This window comes from Syngnathus scovelli, chromosome 12 (genome assembly GCF_024217435.2).
Source record: "Syngnathus scovelli strain Florida chromosome 12, RoL_Ssco_1.2, whole genome shotgun sequence".
NCBI classification, from domain to species: domain Eukaryota; kingdom Metazoa; phylum Chordata; class Actinopteri; order Syngnathiformes; family Syngnathidae; genus Syngnathus; species Syngnathus scovelli.
Window position 1 is genome coordinate 6804386 of NC_090858.1, and position 21366 is coordinate 6825751.

The following is a 21366-nucleotide window of genomic DNA, read 5'->3' on the forward strand; positions in this document are numbered from 1 at the left end:
CTTCAAATAACTATATAGTACACCTTCAGCCATGCCCTGTCATTTTAGGCAGATTAAGTGTGTTCTCATGCAGACAACTTCCTTGTCAAGGTCGGCCAGCTGACACTCCCCCTTCCTCCTGGCAAAGAGTGCAGGAAACGACTCAGAGATCCCTGTACACGGCACGTCAATACGAGAAATCAACAGTGCAGTCAAGAGGTTTGCCTCCTAATTTTCACTCTTGGCTAAACCACAAGTTGGCCGCTGGAGGTGTTGAGCAGGTGGGGGTGTGCTGGCTAAGCAGGCAATAGGGGTAGCAACTGTGCCAGTGGGAGGCCTTGTGAGATCCATGTCCAGGGATGTTTTACACTACACACTGCATGTTAGTATGTGCCTCCTGTGAGCTACGGCACCTCTGGGCCTCATGAAAATGATTGCGGGACCTTTTTGAAAAGGTACTGTACGTAATGACCATCCGTCTGTTTGGAGGGTGAGTGGTGAGTCACTGTGGGAGGTCTACAGTGGGATCTACTACGTACAGATAGCCTATAACTAACGTAAAGATGACATTTTTGAAGAGAGGGCTGCATATCACTATGAATACAAACAAGTCAAGGTCAACGCATATCTATCTATCTATCTATCTATCTATCTATCTATCTATCTATCTATCTATCTATCTATCTATCTATCTATCTATCTATCTATCTATCTATCTATCTATCTATCTATCTATCTATCTATCTATCTATCTATCTATCTATCTATCTATCTATCTATCTTCCGTCTGTCCGTCCGTCCGTCCATTTGTCTAGGTCAAAGCTCACATTAGGTGCTTGAGTTATCTAAGGCCAACATTTTAATTGCGCGCAACACGTCTGTCAGCTGCAGACGACTGACTGCAATTTTTATCTGAGGTTTTAATGTTAAGAGATTATGATGGAATGCAATTTTCTGGGTCTCTACAAGATTTACACTCCATGGTCCAAGTGACAACTCAAATAATGTAGTGCACACATAAAAAGGCAGCCGTTGTAAATCAAACAAGCACAAATGCATAGATGCTTTAAATATAGATCCCTGGAGGTCCACAGTCCATTAAACAAAGTAAATAAAATTACTCCACAACCATTGGAGTAATGATAAGGTTAACTTAATTTCCATGAATGCGTGGAAACGCCAGTCTAGGCCAATTGAATAATAATATTTGCATTGTTTATTTATTTCTTTTTTTACTGCGATGTATGAGCACAAGTGGGTTGTTTTAGGTATACAGTCAATGTACGCACAGGAGTAGGGTAGATGTCACTTAAAAATGTGTTCACAGACAGTCTAAAAATTGGACATATATATAGGCACTTCATCAAAGAACTCAATAGATCTGCAATATAAAAGCAGCCTCACTTTTGCAATGAAACACACAGCAGTCTATGAATCATCCTTGCGTCTTTATTTATTGTGCCGTGTTTACCGACGCTACTGTCATGGTGTGATCCTCCCATGACATTGAAAAGTACCTGTTCCCCCTCTCAGTTGCCAGCGCTCTCCTGCTGCTGCCAAAGGACGAGAGCGAGCGACGGCCTGTCATCTGTTTTGAATAGATAATTTTGGTCCTGAGATCCAACTTTGGAAAACAGCTGAGTCATAAATGTCAGTACCATGGGAAGGAGACAAAGATGGCACATGCTAAGAGTATCGTCAACTTGCCATTTTGAAATGTCACACCGTCTCCAGCCTTGTCTTTCCTTTCTCTTTCGACTTTGCGTCCTACAACTTTATGAGTTATTAAGGAGGCAAGGTTTACTATGAGTCATGTGGGAGACATTTAACAGCGAGTGGCTCAATTATACAAAAGATAATTGAGGCTAGAGAGCATAACAGTGATCGAAGCAGAACGGGATCTCTCTGGATTCTGGTACTCAATAAAGTAGGAAAACCTTTGATCCAGATCAGGAGTGCAATCAGGGCAATAGTGTGTGAAAATAATTGGACACCCGAAGCAGCAGAGCAATATGGCACTCCTGTTTGTCCTGACATCAGAGCAGTTAAGAGTCTGACAAGCAGTCTCCTTTTAACGCATCATATATTTGTGGCTGCAAGTGTGTGTGTGTGTGCCTGTGTGTGACAACACGAACACACGAAAGCTTGAATTGGTTTGGATTGCTCAGGAAACGATGATAACACAAAAATGCACTGGGGCATTTAGTCACTTTTAAGTCTTTTCGTTAATTCAAACTTTCTCAAGGGCTTTATTTGCGATCTTTTGTAGCCTTGATTTGAAATATTTGTTATCGCAAAAATATCACAAATCATTGATTACTTGGTTCTCTTTAAAGCACTACACCCTACGTTCATATAGCTATTCACATAATATATGCATGAAAAATCTAAGTGCAATTAACCAATAATTGAATAGGAAACAAAAACATAAACAGAGTTCAATGATGTGGATGCCCCACGTTTGTCTGCTATGCTTTTTTGATGGGGCATGGGAATTCTCAAACCAAAGTTGAATTCAATTAGGCTCTTAATGGGATCAAAATCAGAAGCTGTTTGTGATTGGGATTAATCTGCAATTGCCTCACACATGCATTTCAATACATTATACATGAGTACAACAGCAATGTGTAGATTTGGAGGTCATGTTTTCAATCGGGTATTTGTACGTAGTTGCGTATGTTACTGACTATTACTCACAGGCTTTCCTTCAGGTCCAGGCATCCCAGTCTTTCCTCTACGCCCCTAAGGAAGACAAATAAAGGAGATTGAGATGAGAGCGGGAAGATGTTACAACAGGTGTTATACTCTGTACACACGCTGCCAGCAAATAAGGCTTGACAGCAACTCCTGTCGCACTTTCTAATTTGCTTTTAATTAACAACAAGAAAACAGCTTAATTGCTGCACCCCGTGTGGCCTGCAAGTCTTTGTTCCCTCCTCTGGTTCACTGTCTCCTCTTCCAGCTGTGCGAGTCCCTCGTGCATCAATCAAAGCAGAGAGCATATACAGCAGCGAGCCGGCCAAGCCGCAGAGCTTGGCGGTATTGACGAGCAAGGTCAGCGAGAAGTGATCGTTTTACGAAAGGCCTTGAGTCCTTGAAAGTGTATAGGACTTCAAACACTAACATCTTAATGAGGTGTATTGCTTTCTAAAGCAAACTAAAGTTAATATGATTTATAGAACGGGTGCAAGGGATCAGTGAAACTTTGTGAGAAATATCTCAACTAGCAGAGCATCATCGGCCATGCGAGACTTGTCGTTATCTAATAGTAGAGTGCCCCCCACCCCCATCCCCGGTGGGCGCAGCACGTGTGATCTGAGAGAACATGCATTTTTTTGCCGCACTAGGATAAAGCGCAATTGCACATCCACTACAGTGAATTCCAGTGGCACCCTCATTGTCAGAGTGGGCTTAGGGATATGCAATTTATATGCTGGAGGGGCTCGCAATTTTTTATCACTGCTCCTGCAGGGCTACATATGACCACATACTTTGCAATCAGGTGTATGAAAAAAACATTTTTCGATTCACATTTTTTCAAAAACATTTTTTGATGCATGCATAAAAGAATCACAATCCCAACCAAACAATAAAACACTTGAGGCAACAAAATAGACACATACTGGAATATTGTTGCAGTGCAAAAGGCTATGGTGCAACAATTACCATTCAAGAGTGCCACAAAACTGCTGAACAAGAAACGAACACCAAGTGCAAGAAATCAATTCGCAAGTGTTTTTTTTTTTTTTTTTTTTTTTAACAAAATGAACTCACTCAAAATTATTGCGGTTCTATGCTTGTCCTGCATATCATTCCAAATCCGAAAAAAATAAAAGTTAGAGGCCTACTCATATTGTAATAAAGAGCTCAGTAAAAGTGAAACTAAAACATGTCTGAAATCTAGTGGCGATTGATAATATCACAACTTACAACTATAGTTGCACAAATCTAGATATCATATATCATATATCATAATTTACAACTAGAGTTGCAAAAAATATATTTGCAAAAATGGGCAGTCACTGGTCTTATTTGTTAAGTTCAATCAATTCAAAATATTATAATATTCAAAATGTTCCTATGTCTATGGCTGGAATGATGCCAACATAGTTCACAAGAATCACAACGCTCAACGTATATTGACTTCGAATAATTGATTTTGACGCGTCTGCATGACAGCAACAGCGCGACAGCAACAGTGACAAAAGACCAGAATTCAACGAGCTCTGTCGGTTGTACTGTTTAATCATCTGTTTGAATAGGTATTCATCTTTCTTTCGTGCAGTTTAAAGATGACTTGGATATCTAAAGAAAATAAGCAAAGGTTCAGCACATTCAGTTTCAATCTTAGTCATTAACTTGCTAATACATCTTTTGATGAACTATAACAAGGATGAGAGTGAATAGAAATGAGACATTAGAATATTTTCCTCGGTAGCAATGGCAAGTGCTACCTTTCAATGTGTTATGATATGCACTAAGACGAGAAGTATGTGTATTATTATTATTATTATTAGAAATGTACCATATAAGCAATTCAAACAGCATTTCATTAAGATTTTTTCCCACCCACTGTACATGAATATATGTAAAAACTAAATACATAAATGCTCCCTGTGACCGTTCTGACCTCCACCACAACCCTTTCTCCCGACAACATCACAACAAAAGCCTATTACAGAGATAAGTAATTTAGCAAATGAATATTTCATATGTTATTATTCTAAGCAAGGCATAAATTATTCAACCGTTGGAATCATTTCTACACATTTGCCCTAACATTGCTTTCAACTGCTAAGTGCATACTGACCGTGTGCTTTGCATATTCTAATTAAGATAAATAGTGGTAGTCCAGTCACAGAGCTCAACAAATAAACTCAAAGCTAATAATGGGTTTCGGTGGGGGGATGATTTCCATTTAAATAAACATTAGCCTGAAGCTAACATTCAGTTTTCAAATGGTTCAGAGGGTCATTATTTCACATTTGATAAAAACATTCCAGATCAGATCTTACATTTTTTTTAGGCTTAATCCTCAATAAGACCAATACTCTGTTGTTTAAACATCAAGTGGTTTGGATGGAAAGTCATAACACACAAAAGAAAAAAAAAAGTCCTCACTAAAGCAGTAATCACTTGCACTGAAACTTTTTGTGATCCGTCATTTCATGTCACTTTGTTTCTTAGAATGTGGAATTTGCTTTTGTGTAATTATAGCTCCAACTGTCATCTTTCAGTTGTTGTCAGTTCTGTGTTGTTGCCAGGTCTGCTACATTTATGTGTCTTTTTTAATCATAGGCCCCCAGTTTTCATTTGCCCGGAGTGAATTTCATCAACTTGTTTTAATCTTCTTGTTACGATTCTTAAATTTCAATCTCTTAGTCTACATCGTAATTAAATGATATAGAAAGTATTACAACATATTCATCTAGATATCTAAAAAAAAATCCACCTATGAGCACAGGTCTGATATTTTTCTATGTAAGCGTGTCAACGCAATGCTCGAGTGCATATTTGTGTCAGAGGTGAAAAACAGTCCAAAGCTGACTCCAGGCATCAGGAATAAGCGCCACACTAGAAGAGGATATTCTAGCTGCAGAAAATAAAAGAATGTGGGATAACATGAAAAAAAGATGAGAGAAAAAAAAATTGCTTCATGTAGAAGAATCTTTGCAGTTCTAAGGGCATTGTTGAATGACAAAATCTTTGCATTCCATCGACGTAACGCTCGCCGATGTTTGCATAAATGTTTGAATAATATGTCAACATGACAGTAATTGTAATTTAAATGCCTCAACAAAGTGAGCCAACTTGGTGTGAATCCTCCCTCCCAGCAAAGTAAACTTTAATTTACTGCATAACCACCTCAGTACCCACCCCATGTGTATCCCATCACAATTGTATTTCTCTCTCTCTCTCTCTCTCTCTCTCTCTCTCTCTCTCTCTCTCTCTCTCTCTCTCTCTCTCTCTCTCTCTCTCTCTCTCTCTCTCTCTCTCTCTCTCTCTCTCTCTCTCTCTCTCTCTCTCTCTCTCTTTCTCTCTCTCTCTACTTCTTCTTGCCATCTCTCCATCTCCTGTTGCCTCACAAGCCATTTCTTGCACACCCAACTTCCACTGCCTGTTGGATCACCGTGGCAATCTCTGTTGCTATGCAACGCTCAGTGTCCTCTAAATTTGAAAACATCTTCGTGCGTGATTATTATTTGAGCGCCACGGTGTGAAGCCCTCCTTCAGGTCATAGCAGTAGATTAGAATGAGGGAGGAAAAGGGGGAATGAAGGGTTGAGAAAGAAAAGGACAAAGACGACAGGATTGCGGAATGGAATTGAGGAAAGCTCATGGAAAGCTTCATGAGTAAATTACAGATACACAGGTATTGCTCAGATCCTCTCTAAAAATCAGCAAACCATAAAAAGTAAGATATAAAACACTCAAAGTGCCGATTCAACAATATTATTAGTAAAGCTGTGTGCAGACACCAACAGCAAAGATGCCTGCTTTAATTTGAAACTTCTGTCTTAATCCACATGAATCCCACCCCTCCTCTGTCTTCAGCTCTGCAGCACCTTGTTAAGCATACAAGAGAACAGCAAACACGAAGCCCAGTCCTGTAACACATGCCTCAAAAATACAGCAAAGTCAACAACAACAACAGCAACACTGCCAAGGCACTTCTTTAGGATGATTCCATAATCCTTATCCCAAATGTCAACATATTCTGTGAGACTTTCCATGTCTGACTGATCATGCTTGCCAGAATCACCTCTATGAAGGTTTTTGGCAATAACGCAAATCTAGCGTGAAAATAAGAGGTAATATGCCCGACGAATGCCCCTGTCGAGCGGGGTCACGAGATAAGGACTTTTGAAATGAGCTCAACAGGATCCAGCTCAAGCCGGACGCACTTACTCTCACACAGTACAGATATCACTTATGCTGTGTTGTCATATGACAAGGTCATTCACTATCTCCAATTATTGTAGTAGGTTATCTTTTTAATGGTATTAGTTTATTGGCAGCCGTAAACAAAAACACAAGGCTGATTTGTTTTTTTATTTAATAGTCCTCAAAGAGGGACGGTGCTGCACAAAACTATTAGACCGCCTTAAACTGACAGCATTGGTGATTACCAATACGTTTCTTCTTTTTTTTATATTTCTGCTGTACTTCAGATAGCTACGCCCGTATTGTTGAAGGGGACGGGGCGGTAGCTACAATATTTGAGAATAAAGTATCAGATTCACTTGCAGAATAAATTTTGGGCTTGTAAAAAGTTCCTTTGACGTCTATCAAAAATCATCAGTCACAAATTAGACCTAACCCTTTATTTGTCTACCAGATCCTGACCTTTCCACGCAGCCCGGTTGCTAGTCCAAACATCGACCGTCGATGCTCTTGGCAGCAGAAATCTTTGCTTTTCATTTCCTCAACTCGTCTCCTGTGTGACAACCAAGTTTAATGTCCCGGAGGCTAAACTTTCTGACATTAGCGAGGCAAGTTGATTTGCTCCAATGTTATGTAGCTCATAGGAGAGCTGACCTTTTCTTGACTGAAAGACTCATATGACACTCACACTCTTTCTGCCTGAGCAGAGAGCACGTCTGCCTCCGGGGACGTGTACTCAGGCCACCTGAGCTTTTGTCTTAACGCTGCACAGGAGTTCACTGGAAATTTGCTGCAGCTGTATTTGCTTGGTAAACAAATGTGCACAAAACTTGTACTAATATCCTCAAGTTAATTAAAAATTCCCCGCATAAAACATCTTTGGGAGGAACAACTAAGATTGTGAGTCAACTCAGTTCAACCATGTGACCTCACTTAAGAACAGAAAACAAACAACTCAGATGCGGTGATGACCTAGTCTAAATTGTCTAGATCTTTAGAAACCATAAAATTACGTGTTTTCAATTACAGAGAAACATACCCAAGCCTTCTAAAGCACACATTCTAAATTTATAAAAACAGATTCAGTAAATTCACGTTAGCAGCTTGACTATCTATTTTTTTACCGCCATTTCCCAGCAGTTCTATGAAATATATAAAACTTGCACTTCTTGAAAATGTCCCCCCCCAAAAAAAAAAGCACAATGCAGAGACCCCAGCTTTACTTCCTCCTCATTATGGCTCCAATTATGGATAGATGGTGCAAATTGCCGACTTTTGACTGCCCATGCTGGATGCCACCTCAGGACACAGCACACACTGAGGAAAGAGCCTGGCCGGGCAGTGGAGCTTGCAGAGATCCCTTGCACTTTGTAAAAGCTTCAATAAAATAGGATTTGTTCCAGTTGTTTACTGAGGGTTAAGAGGAGAGGATGGGGCAGGAAGAGAACGGCAAAGCCGACAGCTGCCTGGCAGGGGCTCAAATGCAGCTTAGCATTTTACCATTCTGACTGGCACACAATTCTCCCCTTTAACTCCCAGCCATCTAAATATTCAGGGTGGTATAAAGAGATGGCTGACACCGCAGCCGACGTTAGACAGAGCTCACTTGGCCGAGATTGTGCATATATAGTCTCCTGGTTGAAGCCTTCCATGAAGGCATTTTGCTCGCTGAGATTCAGTCATGCACCCCTCCCCTTGCCACTAGATGGCAAACTAGCTTCACCGCAAAGCCAGTCAGGAAGCCTGAAAGCTCTCTTTTAAAGAGGATGGATGGGCTCGATGCATGAATGTATGATGCATGTTGAGTAACATCGCTAATTAGGCAGTGCGGCAATTAGACTCTGGATATGTACAGTGAAGGAGATTGGTCAGAGAGCGCTGAAAAAGAATGAGAGGAAATGGGGGTAAATTAGGAGAGCACCAACAATTGATTTTGTGTAGCCTCACACACAAAAGGGACACAGGTGGGCATATAAAGGAGTAGCATATCATTGGGCAAAACATTCTTGAGCATCTTGAGAAAACTTCACAGCTCTTGCCTCCGCCGCACAGCAGGCAAAGAACGAACAGAGCCGAAGGCAAACAGGAAACACAGACAGTGGATGTGTAGAGGAACAAAGCCAATGCAGTCCCATGGGTCTCTATTTAACAACAGCCACATATTCAGTGATGAGGTTTAAGAGCTCATTGACTTTAACAACTGCTAAGGAGAGGAAAGAGGGGGTGATGATATTACGGGAATTTGCATTTTTATGTGGTGAAGATGATAAATCTACATTAAACCACGGTATCAGATGAATGTCTTTGCAGTGTTTCAATGCAAGCTGTTTCTGGTTGCCTGTTTGCCTTTAGAATGTTCCCAGCCCCTAATAGATGCCGTTATTAGTCTTGGCGAGAAGAAATTTCACAGTCTCATCTGGACTTTTGGCTGCATTATTCATCCAGATTGCTCCCCTTCCTATGTTTACACTGTGTGGGTGTTTCATTAATGCATTCTCCAATAAGTGAAGAAGACAGGCTCAAAGATCTACTTTGAATAAACCCTGTGGTTCATTTTACCGACCAAATATTTGAAGTCAGAGAAAATGCGCTGTGCAAAGATCCATGCGTTGGACTGTAGCGAGTCTTATGCTTCATATCACTCACCGTGCACATAACAGATTACACTAAGGTCCTACATTCTACCATGTGTGTAAAATCAGGCCATTGCAAATGTGGCTTCCTAGCATGCCATTACAGTGGACGCAGATGAATGTATCTAAATTGGTCATGGGCAAGATGAGAGCATGAAGTATGACGACAGGATAGAAAGGCTGTAAGTGTCAACCTCCCACGACCACACCTCTGTGTGTTCTGCAGTGTTCCGGGCTGCATCGTCTTCCCAAACAACCTCAAAACCGCCTCCACCCCCACCCTCAACCACCCTGCGCTCTTAGCTCTCTGTGCCATCTCTCCGCCTTTTGGCTGAGGCAACAGTCCGCATAAACAGAGCTTACCAAGGGGCATGCATCAATCCGTGCCTCCTGCATGTGAAATGGCCTTTTGAAAGTATTTACATTCTCAGCATTTCCTTGCCTTCACCTTAAAAGTGACCCAAAATGCCACCAGAGCATCTTTGCATAGCTAGACTATTTGACGCCGGAGAAAGATCATTCTGCTGCCATGGTGTGAAGCACGAACCTGGAGGAGTCACAGGGGCCACTGGCCCTCTGCCCGGTGACATATCAGCCAGGTTTAGAACCAAGTGCCGCATGACACTTAAATAGGTGTTGTTAAACTTAGACAAAGATTATGGAGGAGGAACAATGGACGGAAGACACGTCACTCCCGTTGTCACTGTCTGGTGACAATCTTTTAAGTCCCATGTCAGATTTTTTGTGGTAGAATATTGAAGCTGAATAACCAATGAGGAAAAACAAAATCAAGACATGGTGATATAATTCTGAAAAGATAAGTTTATGTTTCTGGTGCTACCGCTGCCCAACAAGAGTTGTTTCTGATATGGTTTTATATGAAATTATTAACGATTGAGCAGTTTAATCAAAGTTTTGACCTGTAGAGCACACAAAGTTAACTGCAATAGCTCACCATCTAATTACATCGGTAATGCACTGCAGGACCACATTCAAAATGAAGGCCAAATATTACATCGGCTTCGTTGCAGATGTATGAACAATCATTGTGGCTGCTGGTTTGACTGGAGGCTGGCCTGACCACAGTTAATATGATATTGCCCCCAATATCAACAAAACTATGCAAATATTGAAAAAGGCACCCTCATTAAAATCAGGGGTGTGCACGAGCTAACCCATATGAGCGATGGTGTACACCCTGCATTGGTCGTCAGACAATTGCAGGGCATAATAAAATATCAATTTCATGTTTCAGACAAAGTAAATCAGAGTTTCAGGTGGAGTAACCCAACAATGAATTCAATGTAAAAAAATATTAAGTCATTGTTGTATCATTGCTGTGTGGTGCCACTCTGTTGTCTGGGAGTGTTTCAAGGTCCTGGAATATACAGTATGAAAGAGGGCCGTGATGCAAAGAACAATAGTTGTCCAAGGCTCATAGGACGTGTTGACCTACATTAGCCTTTTCCGAACAGCCCTTTCTTCTCACACGTGCGCAAACACACTTCAAAAGGTGGAGAACAATATGCAATCAAAGTGATCCTCTCCATGTCTTGCCCCCTCGCATTCAGGCCTGTAATTAATGGGCCAATTAATGCGCGTTTATTCTGGACAACCGCAGATGTAGTCATACTGGGCCTCTCTGGGAACATGGAGGAGTCAGACAGATAAATCAAAACACGATGCATCTGTCCTTGCGAGTGCCAAACGTTTCCCCCGTAACCTTCCTCTTTCCCAACGGCTCAAATGTGAGACTGTTTCATAGCCAATCAGGTCAAACCTTTGTTTCATGCCCCTCTTCCAATGTACTTGACATTGACAAGATTAATTGCCTTGTGCACTGGGCAAATGTGTTACCTCCTTGTGTAATACAAGTGTCAGAAGTGTGACTCTCTGGGTTTCCTCAATATGAAATTCAGGGGGATAAGAATAACCTGTTCCATTTTGCCCAACATAAGGGTTGACCAAGCCCCGCTCCCCCCACCCAGCTTGTAAACTCTCACAGGGTGTAAATCTTGCCATAAAGTCTCAGCTGTGAGCCTTGCTGACCTGTGATTTTTTCCTCTCTGTGTTACTATGTCATTGAGCTTCAACTGTAACTGCACATGTACTGTATGTCACACTACAGTATTTAAAATGCAGCAACAAGGGCAAAGACAATTGATATGATCATTAGCTAGGATTAAAACAATTAATAGTTTATCTAGTTATCTTTTAAAGTGTCAACTTTATGTTGATGGTTGTTATAGTGTGAATTGTAAGTATATCATTGACATTGTGATCTTGATCATCTACCAAAATGGTCAATAATATTGATGGAATGGCCAGGACACCACTTATTATGTGTTAGCAATCGCAACAGTGATGATGCTCATAATAAAACATCTACACAGTAATTCTCATGTTTTGGTCTAGCTACAACGTGGAAAAGCTCATCGCATCTCATTTTTCCCCGAGTAAGTGTTTTTTTAGTTTTTCCTTGCCCTCTTGGGAGCTTAAGATCAGGGGATGCTTTGAGAATAATTATCAATTTGTTTTGTATATGTGAAGGCCTTTGGGACTGCTTGTGATTTAGGGCTATATAAATAAACTTGACTTGACTTGCAATATTTTGAATATTTGCCAAAATATTAGTGATGGGTTAAAGTGAAGCTTCAAAGTTGCTACATGAACCAGCTGTAGTATTTTCTTACTTCTCTTGATGGCACTGCTGTTTTAAATAAAGCAGTTTATGAAAAGACAAGTCAGTGTACTTTCAACCCAATGTTGAACAGAGGAACCAAAAATCTGCATCTACTGGTTCATGAAGCAAATATGAAGCTTCATTTTTCCATCACTACTACATATACAACACAAAATTATATGCTACTATAACCATCATAATTCCCAACAGCCTCACCTTTCAATGTGAATCAAGCACTGAATTGTATAAGGAGAGATGTAATCAGATGATCTTGATGGGAACCTTACAACAAAGTTTTGGAAGTATGACAATGAGGTGAACATGAACTAGCACAGCTGCATTAAAATACGTGATATAATTTACTGCCTTGCCCAAATCAGCCACAGCCTCCCATGGAGAGTGTCTGGCAGGAAGGTTGATGTTCTCACCAGGGACTCATTACCTAATAATCTGGCCCCGCAGGTGTTCTCGTAGAGGTCAACAATCTGTGAGAGTCGGAGCTCAACGTCTGTCTCGAGCAAGCCACCGTCATGGGCTCCATTGCCCTCAGCTCAAACTACAACTCTTCCACCAGATAAAATGTATGACCAGAGAGGTTCTAATACATATAATCTAAACTCAACAGGCAACAAGTGAAAATGGCGAGGCGACGTTTACAAAATTTAGTATGCCTCATGATTGTGTATCTCATCAAATCAGCAACAACCTCACGTAATTGAATGTGCGACTCTAATCTCACTGTAACTCCAAAAGCCACTTGACAATACATAAATTGGTTTGCGGTAAGAGAGAAAAATGTGTTCAACAGTTGGCAGGAAAATGATGAAAATGAAAGATTTTCCTGTAGTGTAAAAAAGAAACATTTGAGTAGAGGATCAGTGTCAAGAAGACAAACCACCTTTGACATGTGTCGACACAAGGTCACAGATGGGAAATGTGGGAAAAGAAAATATGAGCGATTTGGGGACAGCTGTCTCAGGTTTTTAGCAAGTGGCGGAGATGGAAAAAGTAAACATAACTATCACTTCCAAATGACAGCTATTACCACTCTCTTCTTGGAGAAGTCCGGCTTCAAAACGCAGACGACAAATATCTTGTTTCAATTTTTTTGACAGATTATATCCGCATCATTTTAAAATGCTCTGACAGCTGTTGTGGAGGAAGTTTAGATATTTGGCTTCGAGAGGGGAAATGAAACTGAAACAATTACAAAAAGAAATCTTCATGAGATGATTGGTGACAGCTTTTCAATGTGCACTAAATGTAAATGTTATACTTTAGATCAAGAGTACTTCCGTAAGGTCTTTGTATCATTTGGCGCCTCGTGATCCTCCCATATCTGTCTGACAGAAGTTTGTTGGATATGAAAGGAACCTATTTTTGCAACATAAACACTGGAAACAATTATGAGTCAACTCAATTTAATATATCACTTATTATCAAACTCATCAAGGCAACGTCATGCAAAATAAAAGGTATATATTTCTGTGTTATCATTTGTCGTTTTTTGGTCTCTTAGTTAAGCTAAATTAATTAACGTCTCACTGTATTTAAATAAATGACTATGAGGTTAACCACTGCACAATTCATTGGGGGAGATATATTGACAGAGTTGGTTGCAATGCTCTGTTTCCTCTAGGAATCTATCGAGGATCATCATTTCTCCGCAGCTTTCCAAAGTGCAGCTAATGGATGTCTCATGGGAATGGAAAGTGCAGTCCAAAAGTTGGACTTTTCTTAGAGACATAACATCAACATATATGGACGGAGAAAATTTGGTGTTATGGCCTACTGCCATTCAGTGTATATTTAATTCATAAACCTTTACTTGGTGTTAAATATGGATTCAAAATCCACCTTGAAATTGGAGATTTTTTCTGGATCATTTTAAACAAGTCACAGGAGCATACTGCTTCTCCCAGAGATGTGAATGCAATATGACTGAACCACCACTACTCTGTGCCAACTAGCACAGAAATCTGTGAATGAAGTTTGACATTTTTGTGTATTTAGCCTTAAGGAAGCGCACACAACAACCAAACCCGGCTTGTCAAGCTCGTTTGGAACCAAGAATATTTTGTTGCCATATGTTTCCAAATATTTGTACCATAAAATGTCACCTCAAGAGTGTATGCAAACATGAGTGGATTACTTTGTCACAAGAGTGTTGAAAAAAAATGTGCAACTGCCACGGAAGCGATGCTAGCGTGTGGTTTTTGCTGACAACAGTATTTTTACTTAATGCTAAAGACAAATCTTAGTCTACGTTAATGCCATTACAGACCATTTCTATTTATCAGCTAGCGAGAAGGGCGAAGGTGGCAATTACAAAAAACGGCAACAATAATGGGAACTCTGCACATACTGTATGTTTTTTGCACCAGCTGAATTGCATTTAAAAAAGAAGCAAAATAATATCAGACTGAATTGTATGCACGTGTGTTCGTCTTTGCACAAAATCAGTTCATGTATGTCATTTCCTAACTAAACGTCTTTACTCTGGCTGCAGTCTTTCAAAATGTCAGATTTGAGCAAACCTGGCTAAAACAGTCTGTACGTGGGTGAAAGGCTAAAAAGCCATTAAAAAAAAGACCAGGGTCTCTGTGGACAAAACTGGCAAAATTTAAGTGATGGGCATTCAACTGAGTGCCCAGCTTTGTTCCATCTTCTCCCAAAAGCTTCTGTTTAGCGTTTAGCTGCCATTATGCGCCACTTCCTTCCAATAAAACCAAGCTGGATCACCATTAAGGAGAAGTGTGAAATGTGGGCGCTTTACTGTACATGCTCATAAATTTCTAGATCATTGTAGAGGGCCTTGCTTCAACCTGACCAACTAAAGTGGTCTTCCATCATGATAATAAGATAAAATCCGGATTCTGTTAGACTTTGGATGGCTGTCCTTGCTGTATAGTATATGCACCCTTAAACCTCAAATTATGGGAGAAGGGGGACACTGGCAGCATGTCCCCTACCACAATGTCCTCCACATCTCCTTGAAGGAAACTCTTAAGTGGCTTAGAGTGGTCTTATTTCCCTCCACAATAAATTGAAGTAGACAGTGTAAGAGATGGTCTGACTTGAATGTAAGGCCTTGTGAAAGCTTTCCACTGCCGGCTCTTTTATGAAGGATGTGGTGTGGTCAGGTCAGCACCCGTCAAAATATTCTGCGTCATTTTGCCGCGGCTATGACTCTCAGCTGAACCAAAGAGTTGCATGAGTGGGCAAGAGTCGCTAATTAGGCGAGAGTCTCTTGTTGTATCACCTCGGCCATAAGCGGTTCCCTGATAATGATACACGTCCACTCTATTCAAATTGGGTGCCAGGTTGCGGATAGACAAGTTGGTCGACAAATCAGTGGTCACATGTGACTCCTAAAGCTAAGAATAATTAGAAATCACAGCATATTAACATTAGTGAGCCGTAGTTCAATAGCCAGGTAAAAATATATAAGGACTGTGTCATTGGCAATAAAATGCTTGGGCTACTCAGTACTATAAAAAAAAAAAAAAAAAAAAAGTGAATTACTCAAAGGAGTTCACAATATCAATATCGGTACATGTTGGATTCTTGTGTGAACACACAAATACTGTGAGAACTCAGTTTGCAGGCAAGGTTATTTGTGTTGTACTAGCAAAAACTAAAATAAATTTGCGACAGAGGCAGCATGAATTAATGGAATAGGAATGCAGGAATTGTGTTGCTACAAGAAATAATAAAGGTCAATTGAAAAATTTGACCTGTAGAATATCAATGAAGAATGGTAAGTGACAAAGTGTACTCTTCAAATCATCAATCAAATCATTTGAGGTTTCTGAAAATACTATCGACTAACTGCCTAAAAAAAAGTGTGAATGACAGAGATTCACTGCCCTCGTGTGTTTAGCTATTGAGAGACTACACAGCTGATGAAGGCTCATCCATTTTTAATGCTACTGGAACACATTTGGGATGAAAACAGAATGCTGGCATTCTTGACATACTTGTGTCCAGATGTCTCAAGGCTTGTGCGTCACTTTGGCTTTTGCTTAATCTGGAAACATTTGCCTGGCCTACTTAATGCTGCTGAATCCTGCTACATATTTCACATCTTATTGGAAGGAAAGCCAACTGTTTTGTGCGGTTTTGTCCATATTGTGTAAACAAGAATATCTTTAAGAGTCTATTTTCAGAACAGCAGCAGTGCCAAGTTACTAATGATGCTCAACACAAAAGGACATAACCTGTCCTTGGACGGTGGATGTCAGCCGGGATGTCAAGGAGTAATAACATTGCCACTGTTGGGAAAATATTCAGCCCTGCATGATGTCATTGTGTATCATGGCATCACAATAATTTGATTTCAATAACTTTGTATCTCTGGTGGCTTTTGTAGATTTCAAAAGAGAAAAATGGTAGGGAACTAACCACTTGTATTGGCTACATGCCAATAAAACTCGGCCACTGTACTCCATCTTACTTTATGTCCTTCGTAAACTTTCATTTATCATCCTATGACAACGTTCTAAAGCTCAAGACACGATTTATCACGTTTTGAGTCTTTTTGGGTCTGTTTGGCTCCAGCAATGTCAAGTGAGCCCAAGTTCTACCTGACTAAATTTATTTTACACCTGACTGGCATTTTTGTATAAAATTTGTTATAAAAACGTATGTCATTGTTTTTCTGTGATGACGTATTTACCAGAGCCATACTGTGTCTCTTTTAAAGGAGCAAAGTTTTGGGCTTGTTTTTTTTCCGTACTGCTGAGTAACGAACCGGTACGCTTCCCCTTCTGTCTCCTTCTTTTAGTCATTGTTATTTTGCATGTGTCTTGGATTGGTTGTGACTGTGCAGACAAATTCCTTAAACTTGGCCAATAATGCTGTTTCAGGTATTGATTTTGTTTGTTTTCATAAAAACTGTCCACCAAAGTGACCTAGTGGGAGTGAATCAGAGTATGCGCTGCCATTCATGCTCTGACAATCTGCTCCCTCTCAGTCATGTAGACTTTTCGCTCATCGTCATGCAGCCTATGTTTGTTGCTGTTTGTTTCGTTATGGTTCTGTGACTACTGGAGCATAAATGACGTCTTCCTTCCTCACAAAATAAATACAACAACTCAGTTGGTGTTTGGCCGTTTGGCCACACAGGTCCCAGCCTTTCCCCCAAAAATCTGTTCAAGCTCGAGCCCAGCCATACAACTGATGGACTGTTTGTATTTACTCACCCTTTTGCCCTCCTTTCCTGGTTCCCCTGGGTGGCCAGGCACTCCATCCAGTCCCTGAGGGGAAAATATAGATTGGAGAAATATGAAAACCCCCAATCATATTGAGTACTGTATTGCTTCTTGAAAAAATAAGCAATGCAGAAAGTAATTTGACAGGCCAGTAGACAACTAGTGGGAATGCTCCCATTAATAGGTGTTTCTTATTAAAGTACTGTAGATAGAATTTCCACCATTTTTTAAAGACCTCAACTACAGACTTGGCTGATTTATAACGTATTTGCAGGCGCTTTAAAGATCCAATTTGTGTGTTAAAATTAATTGCTGCTGTTATTGCCCTAGACAGCTGTATGGGTATGTGTATATATGTACTATATTCAAATGGATATGTGATTTTTAATCAGTTACCTTCTCTCCTTTGTCACCACGGGGGCCCTGAATGTGAAAAAAGAAGAAATGTGTTCAGAGAAACAAAACTTAATTAATTCATGAATACTTTCAATTAAAACCATTATGCTTTGTTTTTGCAGGGAAATGAAATTAATTACCTGATCTCCTTTGTGACATTCGTTGACAGCCTAAGAGTCATACAAAAGAAAACAAGATAGTCATTATGAACTATATTTAATATGTTCATACATTAAATTGACAAAACATTAAATGTAGGATGTAAAACTAGAGGTAATAATGTGATTTACATAAAGACGAGTTTCCTAATAGTTTTACACATATGATGGAAGTCTCACTAAGGCAACACAACTTGTAATAAGGTCATTGGCTTTGACCTTCATGACCCTGAGAGAAGCAGAGTTATTACAAATTCCCCAGATAGCCTGATGCCTACCACCCGGAAAGAAAAAAAACAGGCGTTCATCCTCAGCCAGGGCACAGAATGGACACAAGGCCAAACAGAACGTCTCAGTTTTCAAATACAAGCCAAAGGAACGGTGTTGTGTTTCAATTGGCATCCAACAGTCAAAGGCTGTTGACTTTTCTAGGAAACAGCTGCTGATATGGATGCCCCCAGCCCATGTCCTCCGAATTAGTCAGAGGCCTTGTTCCGAGTTGGAAAGTTAACAAGATGACTAACAGCTTAAAGACACTTGAGGCTACAAGCATTAGGACAGTCAGTCACAGCTCATTCATTCAACACATGTACAATAGTGCATCTGGTGAAGTCTTGGAAGCTTGCATACTCAGCATACAACTTTCTAAAAGCAATCAGAGTTATTTATTCGGTTTTCAAAAGTCTATTCTCTGAGCTGCCCATTAAGAATGTGATTGTGAAGTATACAGTTTATTTCAATTTCTAGAATTTCATAGAACATACAAGTTCATTATGTTGTGCAGATTCAACACAGCACACAATGCTATATGGCGGACTATGATTGCAAAAAAAATTACATGAGCTAAACCCTGGCTGGTGGTCACAAGAGGGTGAAAAGTGATGGTGATTCCAAGGGCTCATGACTGGCTGGAGCCTCCCCAGAAATAGTATAGAGAGGTAAAGAAATTAAAAAAAAGACCGCACAATAATAAGAAGTGAAAATAGAGGAAAATATGGAGTTGATTCTGCTATTATCTATAATATCCTCTATGTGTAAAGCGAGAAAAGATTTTGTAAAGCAAAATCATAAAATGGGAGTACCGAATGGTGAACTTACAGGTAGCCCTGGAGCTCCAGGGAGACCAATATCACCCTGTGAACCAAGACAATAATAATTAATGAAATTTCAAACAATGGGGAATAAAATAAGGTAAGGGTAAAGGGGATAGTAAATTACAACAAATAAAAACAAAAAAAAAACAATGTTTTTTTTCCATTAAACATTAATCTGTTATCTAATTGTAATGTCAGCCAGAATAAGACTGGAGAAATAGTTAACGTATGCACAAAAAGAAAACCCATTAACTGGTATTTACAGTGTGTGGTGAGATGAAGCCTGTCAAAAATGCATTTGCACAGTCAGTCGGATGGGACAGATTGGCTTGTGCCATTAAACGTGACAGTTTAAAACAAATAAAACGGTACTACAGAGTGTGAAAGCTTTGCACCATGAACAATGGACAGTTACGATAATATTGTTGACATAAAGGAGCTTGTGGATTAACTATTTTGACAGCAACACAGCAAAAAAAATATTTTTATTTGCTCATGCCTTTGCCTCTCAGTTTCCTTCTTTTATACTGGCATACATTTTTCTTCCTTCTAACACAGGTCCCAGCATTCTGAGAAAAAATCTGTTGATTCTCGAACTGAATGAAAGATACAATTGCGCATAGCCATGTGTTATATCTGAATGGAAAAAAAAAAACATTTAAAAAAAGAGGAGAAAATATGTCTATTGCCAGAACAGACACATCTAACAACCATACGGCAACTCAAATGTAAATAAGCACCTAATATTAGCATGTGTTTTTTTTCTCTACCAAGCGTGTTCTCACCTACATTACATCCGACTGTGTCCACAACAGGCACATTGTAAACACAACCAAGCCTGCTGCTATTTTGATCTGAGTTACCAAACCGCTCTGCCTTTCTCTATCTGAGATTCAAATGATGCTCACCCCTACTCTGAAGTAACCACTCTACATAATACGTCAACTGCATACTTTTTCTGGGCTATACATGGCAGAATTACTCACTTGTTCCCCCTTTGGACCAACTGGTCCCGGGTCACCTGTCGGACCCTGAGAAGGAAAACATATGAGGTGTATGATTTCCATCTACATGTATTCATTATGTTAAAGGTGATTAAATTGAAAATAATTGTTCCTTGTATGTCAGTATTGTGATGCTTATTGCATGCATTTGTGACATTGGTTGTTTCTCCATACCACATTTATGGAAATGAAAAAAAACAAAAAAAAAAACACCTGTTTGTCGTAAGTCATTCTGTGTGAATTATGCCACTTATTGTCAACGCAGGATGGCAAAGTACACTCAGATACAACCAAAGTCATGAGTGTTAAAATAACATCAGTGGATATGATGCCAAAGCATGGACTAGTAACTAGCAAGGAAAACTACAATCAGGTCACTTACAATAGTGTCAATCCCTGACCCTTCCCACCTGTTTCCACCCTGCCAAGAACCGTTTATATAATTGCTTTTACACATACAACCAGCGGGTTGGACTGAGCAAAGTCAAGCCTGGCAGGCATGAAATGAGACAGACAGCTGAGATGGAGCGAGATTGCTGATGGATGAGCCTTGACGCATATTGACAGGCTAAATTGTTAGCAAGCCTAGTTAGGGCTGACACATTCAGGTCGGTAAATGCAAGGCTCCTCAAAAAGTTAGGAGAGTGGAATGGGGGCGAGGAATGGGGAGTGGGAGAAGGGCTGCAAAAATTCTATTATTTGTCATGGTTAAATAAAGTGTTAGAGAGGCTATTAATGGTGAATTATATGCAAAAATGATTGCATACCCTTATTACACAAGTCTGGCGCCATCAGTGATGTGACTAATTTATTCTCGATTGCCTGCAAGCCTCTTATTCAACAGTAACATTCAAGAACCCCAAAATGGTATTCAAAAAGGTAGAAATGAATCGTCTTTATCCCCACCAAATTGTTGACTGCAGTTATTATGTCATGATTTTCAAAATGTGAATCTCTCTTCATGTCCACATAGAACGACTGTAAATCCAAAGCGTTCTCATCGTAAAACGTGAGAGGCAAATTCAAACTGACAGGCCAAGCACTTAACTGTGGTAATGTGACACACACGGGGGGAATCCTGTAGCTAATTTCTTTGTGGAGTTATTAGTCGACCTGATAGGAATGAAAGCATATTGGGGATCAAGGATCAATTTGATAACGAGCACGTAAACAACTCGAGGTGTACTCAATTACAGGAAGGAATTTGATTAATCGAAATGTGCCACCCTTTCTGTAATGAGCAGCCCTGCACTCATTATTGTGCTGAAAAGGTCCAGTATTATGAACACGATGTCTTGATATTGGTATTCTTTGACAGTCAT

General features: G+C 40.0%; 1 protein-coding gene across 5 annotated transcripts in view; it reads right to left on the bottom strand.

The window, feature by feature from the left end:
- Positions 1–21366, bottom strand: part of col19a1 (collagen type XIX alpha 1 chain) — a 75265-nt gene that overhangs the window by 35996 nt on the left and 17903 nt on the right. For 3 of the 5 annotated variants that reach the window (XM_049736172.2, XM_049736171.2, XM_049736176.2), the window contains exons 12-17: positions 20027–20071; positions 19045–19080; positions 17929–17958; positions 17789–17815; positions 17384–17437; positions 2677–2721 (exon numbers count right to left, since the gene is read on the bottom strand). In XM_049736172.2, coding sequence (XP_049592129.1) covers positions 2677–2721; positions 17384–17437; positions 17789–17815; positions 17929–17958; positions 19045–19080; positions 20027–20071 — 237 coding nt within the window. The remainder of the gene's footprint in view (positions 1–2676; positions 2722–17383; positions 17438–17788; positions 17816–17928; positions 17959–19044; positions 19081–20026; positions 20072–21366) is intronic. The other 2 variants (XM_049736174.2, XM_049736175.2) reach the window with 2 other exon arrangements.